This window comes from Phragmites australis, chromosome 2 (genome assembly GCF_958298935.1).
Source record: "Phragmites australis chromosome 2, lpPhrAust1.1, whole genome shotgun sequence".
NCBI lineage: Eukaryota > Viridiplantae > Streptophyta > Magnoliopsida > Poales > Poaceae > Phragmites > Phragmites australis.
The window spans coordinates 40,646,599-40,655,685 of record NC_084922.1 but is presented as its reverse complement, the minus strand read 5'-3'; the positions used below and the strand labels follow the sequence as shown (position 1 = coordinate 40,655,685).

Sequence of the window (9,087 nt, the reverse complement as noted above, 5' to 3'; positions counted from 1 at the left end):
AGCCCCAACTCCGTCGTCATCCTGGCGGTCTTCGCCCACCTCTGCGAGATGTTCGTGGGGGTGCCGCCGTCAGTGATGCTCTTCCGGCACTTCTTCGTGCTGCGGTCGGCAGGGAAGAAGAGGGGCTTCTCCACCGCGGACGTCGCCGGTTGCTGCAACTTTCGGCTGCGGAACGGCCTGGGGGAGCAGTACATTCCCCAGGTGCTGCGGAGCAAGTGGGAGGACTGGCGGCGCGACTGGTTCTACATCGACGTCAGCCCCCACGACTGTCTTACCCTGCCGGAGATGACGACGGAGTCCCAGAAGGCGACCTGGGAGGTGCCACCGCAGGCGGACGCACGAATGGAGCCGGTCCTGGAGCTCATCGACTTCCTGCGCCAGGCCAGGCTTACTTCGGTGATGGTGGTGGCGGACTACCTGCGCCACCGCCTGGCGGGGCTTCCCACTGAGGGCGCCGCCGGGGTCCCCTGAATTGAGCTCGAGGTTTCCCTTTCGTCCTGTTCGGCAGGCAGGACGGAAGGCCGTGTGAGTCTTTCTTCAAAGACTCCGGTAGGGACGCGCGCACGGGAGGAGGCTAGGCGAGAAAGGTCATCGGCCAGAGCGTTATCGCGGCGAGACATGTACCGCAGCTCCAGGCCGTCGAAGCGCTTCTCTAGCTTCCTGACTGCCACCACGTACGCCGCCATTTGAGGATCCGTGCACTGGTATTCTTTCGATACCTGGTTGGCCACCAGCTGGGAGTTTCCCTTGACCAGTAGGCAACGAATCCCGAGGCCCACCACGGCCCGAAGGCCGGCGATGAGGCCCTCATATTCCGCCATATTGTTGGATGCGCGGAACTGCAGCTGCACGATGTATCAGAGTTCTTCACCCGTTGGAGAGGTGAGAACCACTCCGGCCCCCGCGCTTTTCAGCGTGAGGGAACCGTCGAAATGCATAATCCAGTACCCGGGCGCATCGTGCACGGGATATGTGGAGATTTCTTCTTGGACGACCTCAGGGACGGGTGTCCACTCTGCCACGAAGTCAGAGAGCGCCTGGCTTTTGATCGCCTGGCGGCTGACAAAGTGCAGGTTGAACTCCGCCAGCTCCACCGCCCACTTGACAACGCGTCCGGTGCCTTCTCGGTTCCGGAGGATGGGCCCCAGTGGGTACGTGGTAACCACCGAGACCTTGTGCTCCTGAAAGTAGTGGCGCAGCTTCCGGGAAGCAATGAGCACGGCGTAGAGCAGCTTCTGGGTTTGGGGGTATCTTGTCTTGGCCTCCCGGAGGACTTCACTGACGAAGTACACCGGTCGCTGTACCCGGCGGGCCCGGACTGTGGCTTCCCCCGAGGGCCTGCTACAGCCCCCAAGCTCGGCGACGTGGTCGGGGCTGGCCGGGTGCTCGGGCTCGACTCCCTGGTCAGGAGGAGCCAAGTGCTCGGGCTCAACCCCCTGCTCGGAGGGAGCCAAGTGCTCGGGCTCGACCCCCTGCTCGGGGGGAGCCGCGAGGACAGGGCAGTGCTCGGGGGCGGCCGGGAGCTGGGACCCAGCACCTAACCCCGTGCACTCATCGCGCTCCACCACCAGTACCATGCTCACGACCTGAGGAGTGGCCGAGACGTAGAGCAGTAGTGGCTCGCCCTCGGAGGGGGCCACCAGTACGGGTGGCGAGGTGAGGTATTTCTTCAGATCGCGGAAGGCCTGCTCGGCCTCCGGCGTCCAGTCAAAACGACCGGTCTTCTTCAGAAGCTTGAAGAGGGGGAGTCCTCGCTCCCCAAGTTTGGAGATGAAGCGCCCGAGGGCCGCCATGCAGCCGGCGAGACACTGCACCTCCTTGAATCGAGCCGGGGGGCGCATCTGCTCGATGGCCCGGATCTTCTCTGGATTGGCCTCGATCCCTCGGCTAGAGACCAAGAAACCGAGGAGCTTGCCCGCAGGCACCCCGAAGACGCACTTCTCGGGGTTGAGCTTCAGGCGGGTAGTGCGGAGACTGTTGAAAGTCTCGGCAAGATCTTCGAGCAGGGTGGCGCGGTCTCGGGATTTGACCACGAGATCGTCGATGTAGGCCTCGACGTTGCGGCCAACCTACGAATCAAGGGTGATGCGGATAGCGCGCTGGAAAGAAGACCCAGCGTTGTGCAAACCTAAAGGCATCGATACATAGCAATAAATCCCCACCGGAGTGGTAAAAACAGTTTTTTCTTCATCCTCTATGGCCATGCGAATCTGGTGATAACCAGAGTTTGCATCTAAAAAACACAAAAGATCACATCCCGCGGTTGCATCTACAATATGATCTATGCGGGGCAAAGAAAAAGGATCTTTAGGGCAAGCCTTGTTTAGATCGGTATAGTCCACTCACATGCGGAGCTTGCCGTTGGCCTTCGAGATGATAACTGGGTTCGCCAGCCACTCGGGGTGGAGGACTTCTCGGATGAATCCGGCGTCAAGGAGCTTGCTGACTTGCTCCCGGATGAACTCCTGGCGCTCGGGCGCCTGCCGCCAGACCTTTTGCTTCACCGGTCGTGCGTCCGGGCGCACAGCCAGGTGGTGCTCGATCACCTCCCTAGGGATCCCGGGCATATCAGACGGCTGCCATGGAAACACGTCGACATTAGCCCGGAGGAAGGCGATGAGCGCGCTTTCCTATTTGCCGCCCAGGTCACCACCGATTCGGACGACCTGGGAGGCGTCTTCGCCCACCACGACCTCCTTCGTAGGAACGGAGGAGTCGGCAGCGAGTCGGGGTTTGGATGAAGAGGGTCCCGGGCCCCCTGGACGACCTACCTCGGCTCGAGCTAAGACCAAGGCCGAGTATAACTGCTCGGCGCAGGAGACGGCGCTGCTGGTCTCGGCGGACACGGAGATGGGGCCTGCTGGGCCCGGCATCTTAACCGTGAGGTACGCATAGTGCGTGACCACCATGAACCAAGCGAGCGTCGGGCGCCCGAGGATGGCGTTGTAGGGGAGTGGGAGCTCCACGACGTCGAAGATGACGTTCTCCGTCCGGAAGTTGTCCCGGCTCCCGAATGTCACGGGCAGCTCGATCTGCCCGTGGGGCAGGGAGTACCGGGTGTCACCCCGTAAAACGGGAGCGACGGCTTTAGGCGCCTGGAGGGCACCTGCAGCTTCTCGAAAGCCTCCTTGGAGAGGAGGTTAAGGCCTGCGCCCCCATCGATCAGCACTCTGCTGACCTTCACATTGCAGATGGTGGGGGACACTACCAGGGGTAGTCGCCCCACGCCTGCAGTACTGGCGGGGTGGTCGGCCAAGCTGAATGTGATCGGGGCGTCCGACCACTTCAGGGGCTTTACGGCCTCTTCGCTCGGGGTTGCCGAACACACCTCACGCCGCATGGTCTTGACATTACGGCGGGAGGAGGGCATGTACGCGCCTCCGTCGATGAAGGCGACGGTGTGCTCAGGCTCCTGGAAGCCGAGCTCTGGGTTGTTGGGGGCGGCTTCATCGTCGGCACCCCGGCGGGGCTCCTCGCGGTCCCTTTGGCACTGCTCGATGAGGTCATTGACCGTGCGGCACTCCGTGAGGTCATGCCACCTGGTCTGGTGAATCGGGCATCACTTCCTCGCCTCGGGCCCCGCAGGAGCGGGGGCCCTTGCCGGAGCGGGAGCCGGAGCCCTAGGAGGGGCTCGGGCCGGAGCCCTCGTGGGCGCAAGCCGTCTGTCGGCGGCCGCCCGGCGTGCTTGCCGGCGGTCGGGCTCCTTGGCCCTCCCACGGGTGGGGCCCTGGGCTGGCTCGACGGGGACAGCCTCACGCCTCCTTCTCCTTTTCTTTTCCCGCCTGTCGAAGCGGGAAGGACCTGGTTGATCGGCGGCGGGGTGCTCAGGGCGCGGAACGTGCCATGCCCGAGCTTCCGCCGCCTTGGCGCACTTGTCGGCCAGCACGAAAAGCTCCGCGGTGGTTTCGACCTCGTGCGTGCCTAGCTTCTCGAGCATCCGCTCATCGCGGACGCCCTGCCGGAATGCGATAATGATAGCGTGTGGGGTTATCCGCGGGATGGTGTTGCGGACCTGGCTGAAGCGCTGAATAAAGCGCTGCAGCGTCTCCCCCTCCGGCTGCTTGACGGCGTGGAGGTCGCACTCCAGGTCAGGGCGCGTGAATATGCCCTGAAAATTAGCCACGAACTAGTGGCAAAGATCATCCCAGGAGCTGATAAACCCTGGGGGTAAGTTCATAAGCCAAGAGCGGGCAGAGCCCCCTCAAGGCAACATGAAAGTAGTTAGCCAACTTGGGTACTCGGGGACCACTGACTGTGGCCCCGAGCGCCCTCTCCCGGGACTTAATCTTTTTTACCTTGCGGAGGAGACTCCGCGGGATGGCGCCACGTGACGGATTGCTGGCCTGGCCTCTGGGTTCGGGGACCCCCGGTTCCTAATTCACCGACAGTCATCAAAACAAATTTCAGTGGCTACCTCCACATATCATCTGAAACATCACATACATATGTATGGTTTCGCAGAATGATAAACCATATACAACAATCATATGGTATTAGTTCTATTGAATCACTAACCATTATCTATGAAGATAATTCTGCATGCATTGCTCAAATATAAACAAGTTATATAAAGAGCAATATAACCAAACATATTACCCCTAATTTGTTCTACCCTCGTAATGGGGAGATAGAAATTTTGCAAATCATACGATAATCTCGTATATTTATTCACTAAGTACTTACTAACTTCTGTATTAAAAAATATATTCACGAATTGGCATGCGATGACTACGAGATTTGTAAGATTCAGGGGGGAGATGATCCTTGAATAATAACATGTTCTTATTATATTGTACTATTTTTCTTTATGAGTTTTTTCTCTTTACTGTTTCTCATATAAGGTTTTTAATAGGGCAATATGTACCTTATTGCTCCTATTTTTTTAAGAGGTGTTTAGATATTTTAATATGATCCATATATTATAATTATTGTTCTCTAATCTCATCAATGAGTTTTTCGTAACTAGGTTTCTCATATGAGTTTACAATGTGACAATAATCAATATATGTCATGTCATCTTCTTCTTACATTTTTATTAGATTTTAAATGTTTTAATAACATATCAATATATAATTTTCTTCTTACAGAATTTTAGAGAAGTTTTCAATAAAAAATTTATATTATAAATAATTGATCAAGTAGGAGTGTTATGAATAAACACACTTGGTGTTAGACATGTGATCAATTAAAGAATAACTTATTAATAGTTACTAATTCTAACCGTCACAAAATATAACTCATGTACTATAAATATGTAAACTCCATTCATTATTAAATACAAAGAGTTTTTATTTTCTCTATTCCCTTTCATCTGGTGTTCATTACTCTCTACTCGCAGTACTACCATTGTGGCCTTGTGGGCGGTTGGGCCATGGAACCGTTCCAGTGTCGCATTCTCAAGTCAAATCACAAATTTAAAAAGAACAAAAAATTTGCATTCGAACTTGGAAGGTCCCCTCCAAAATCCGCCCCATTTGGCCGTCTCCAATCCCTACAGATTCTCCCAGAAAAATACCCCTTTTTTTTTATATCCCACAAAAAATATGCATGCGTGTTCAGACGATGAGCTAACCAATCCTCTCCAATTCTCCATCCCCGTTTCCTTCACAGAGTAATTTCTTGCCACCTTGGATCAGCATATTCCATTCCATTCCATCACTATTCCGCGTCCCCTGCTCACTCACTTTGACCCATCAAATCGATCCGTCTCCGAACACACAATCGCACGCGATCCCATCCCCGTCCGTCCAGTACAACCTCCAAGAAGCCGCGGCGCCAAGCCAAGAAGCAGAGCGCGGAACAGAGGAGGAGGAGGAGGAGGAGTCTGCTGCTGCCGCTGCCGGCCATGGGGCGGCGCCTGGTGGACCGGATCGGCGCCGCGGCGGCGTTCGCCGTCCTGCTTCTGCTGGGCGTCGCGTGCCCGGGCGCCCGCGCCGGCCAGACCAGCGAGTACCGGCGCCAGCTCGGCTCCGCCGTCGACATGCCGCTCGACGCCGACGTCTTCCGCCCTCCCCCCGGCCACAATGCGCCCCAGCAGGTAAATTGCGGGATAGGACCGGGTAGGTGGATGCTACCATGCTACGTTCACGGTTGGCTGTTGATGTCCCGTTCCTTTTTTTGCTATGCTTTTGTGCTGACATACAGTTAGTGGGGTATTCTCCACTCTGATGCTGACTAATTTTGTGCTCTGCAAGGTTCACATCACACAGGGCAACCATGATGGCACAGCCATGATCATCTCATGGGTGACAACAATTGAGCCTGGCTCAAGTACTGTGATCTACGGAACTTCAGAGGACAACCTCAACTATTCTGCAAACGGCAAGCATACTCAATACACGTTCTACAACTATACCTCAGGATACATCCATCACTGCACAATCAAAAAGTTGGAGGTCATCGCCTCATCGAAAATTTCGTGTTTATATTTCCTCATTTGGAATCTCAATTGGATACTTTTGTCTTGCTGCAGTTTGACACAAAGTATTACTACGCTGTTGGAATTGGACAAACGGCGAGGAAGTTTTGGTTCAGGACCCCTCCGAAAAGCGGCCCAGATGTTCCATATACATTTGGTCTCATAGGTACGTCCTAATATATGATCATGCTATGGCTGTATTGATCATCTCTGATCTCAGGGAGAACAATATATGCATATTTGCTAGTTTTATGTCAGAACACAAATCCTCCGAAAGTCCAAATCTTGGAATGATCAGTATCACCGAATCTTCAAAATTTTATTCAGGTGATCTTGGTCAAAGCTTCGACTCAAATGTTACGCTTACTCATTACGAGTCCAATTCAAAAGCGCAGGCTGCGCTTTTTGTTGGGGACCTGTCATATGCAGATAACTACCCATTTCATGATAACGTGAGGTGGGATACGTGGGCAAGATTTGTAGAGAGGAATGTCGCATACCAGCCTTGGATCTGGACAGCTGGAAATCATGAGATCGATTTCGCTCCTGAACTTGTAAGTTGATAGTACATTAATTGAAATTGTGATATGTTTACAGTTGAAAAAACTAGACAATTCAATGAAGATATGTCATGCGCATTTAAAAGTTCATTCAGTTGCGCACATTTGCAGGGTGAAACAAAGCCGTTCAAGCCATACAGCCACAGGTACCCCACACCCTACAAGGCTTCTGGTAGCACGGCGCCTTACTGGTATTCCATGAAAAGGGCCTCTGCTTACATCATTGTCTTGGCATCATATTCATCATACGGTATGTGTATATTCCACTGATGCTGTGTTGTACTAGTTCTTTATTACAAGTTCTGAACAGCAATTCCACAAGTTACTAGTTCTTTATTACAAGTTCTGAACAGCAACTCCACAAGTTACACTATGCGAGCGAGTATTTGATGCCAAAGTTTTTTTTTTTTTTTTTTTTTTTTTGCGATCTATGCCAAAGTAATTCGGCCATACGCTTGGACTAAGAAGTATGAACATATCAGAACCAGCAGAGATTGCAATTGAAATGAATTGGGGTGATATATCTATGCTCTTGTTTCCTTGCCAGGAAAATACACTCCTCAGTACAAGTGGCTTGAAGCTGAGTTTCCCAAGGTCAACAGGAGTGAAACACCATGGTTGATCGTTCTCATGCACGCTCCATGGTACAACAGCTATAACTATCACTACATGGAAGGTGAAACCATGAGGGTGATGTACGAGCCATGGTTCGTCAAGTACAAAGTTGATCTTGTGTTTGCAGGACATGTGCACGCCTACGAACGGACTGTAAGCTGCTATATGCTCTCAAATTCTTTCGCTGCAAATAATTCTTCACTCTGTTATGAACTTGTGCGTCCTATTTGTGCATTTTTGTTGTTCGCCTCTGCATCCAGTAAAAGCTGTTTCTGAGTTGTGACAAGGAAGTATGTTCTTTGATTGCAGCACAGGATATCAAATGTCGCGTACAACGTTGTGAATGGCCTGTGCACTCCAATCCCTGACCAATCGGCTCCAGTCTACATAACCATTGGCGACGGAGGGAACCAGGAAGGCCTGGCCACCAAGTAAGGTTCCACTGCATTTCCATTTCCATTCCCTTGGCGCCGAGAACTGAGAAGATTCATATCCCCATTTCCTGGTCCTGACAAGCGATGCCTTCGCCTGCTCTGCTCGCGAAACTGCAGCATGTCGCAGCCGCAGCCGAGCTACTCGGCCTTCAGGGAGGCGAGCTTCGGGCACGCCATCCTGGACATCAAGAACCGGACGCACGCCTACTACACGTGGCACCGCAACCAGGACGGGAGCGCGGTGGCGGCCGACTCGATGTGGTTCACCAACAGGTACTGGCAGCCCACGGACGACTCCGCCGACGACTCGCAGTGATCTACGGCGAAAGGTGGCGTCGCAGCTGCTGCTTCCTTGCGGCATTTGTGCTGATTAATAAGCGTCGCCTGACTGTGTACAGAAAGCAAAGTTCACGTACAGCATACGTGTCGATCGCAGAGAGAAGGAGACATACGCTGTGGACTGTGGAAGTGTGGATTGCCAACGTCCAGATGCACAATAAATACTCTGGTTTCTAGGGAAAATTCTATGCAATACTACTCGAAAGAGTGGTAGTTCGAAAAATACTATTTTAATCGTTGCAATTTATGAAATACTATCAGATCCATTAGCATATCTAGCAATAGCATTGTCTCCTATTTTCCTGGTTTTTCCTCATTTTTCTTTCTTTTCTCTAGTTTTCACTACTGAATAAACGGTTTTACCTTTATCTACTCCAATCCTGAAAGATGTGTTTATTCTGCTATGGACGTACAATGTTTAGGTTGTATGATGCACTTTGGAGGCATCTTAAGTAATTTTGGGATGATATGTTGCATCTGGCGGGATACAATTTAAAGACTGCTCCTTTGTTTACTTATGTTTATCATGCCTTATGCAAACATCTTAATTTTTGTTAGCTGTAAAATTATGTAATGTAATGCTTTGAATCAGTTTCCAATGACCATATATGTGTTTAATTATGTGGTGTTGTTTCATATAATGTGAATATATGGTTGTGTTATGCTTGAAATGACTCCTGTTGAAGGTTGTAGCACGGCTTAGGTAGGAGCAAAATCGTCC

The 9,087-nt window shown here is 52.3% G+C and overlaps 1 protein-coding gene across 1 annotated transcript; it reads left to right on the top strand.

Annotated features, from left to right (window-relative positions):
• Positions 1-5,479: 5,479 nt before the first annotated feature.
• LOC133908869 (purple acid phosphatase 2-like) lies at positions 5,480-8,640 on the top strand. Its single transcript, XM_062351062.1, has 8 exons — positions 5,480-6,037; positions 6,195-6,395; positions 6,473-6,584; positions 6,746-6,972; positions 7,090-7,228; positions 7,526-7,746; positions 7,903-8,024; positions 8,145-8,640. The coding sequence occupies exons 1-8, from the start codon at positions 5,846-5,848 to the stop codon at positions 8,341-8,343; spliced, it is 1,413 nt and encodes a 470-aa protein (XP_062207046.1). The 5' UTR covers positions 5,480-5,845; the 3' UTR covers positions 8,344-8,640.
• Positions 8,641-9,087: the final 447 nt, after the last annotated feature.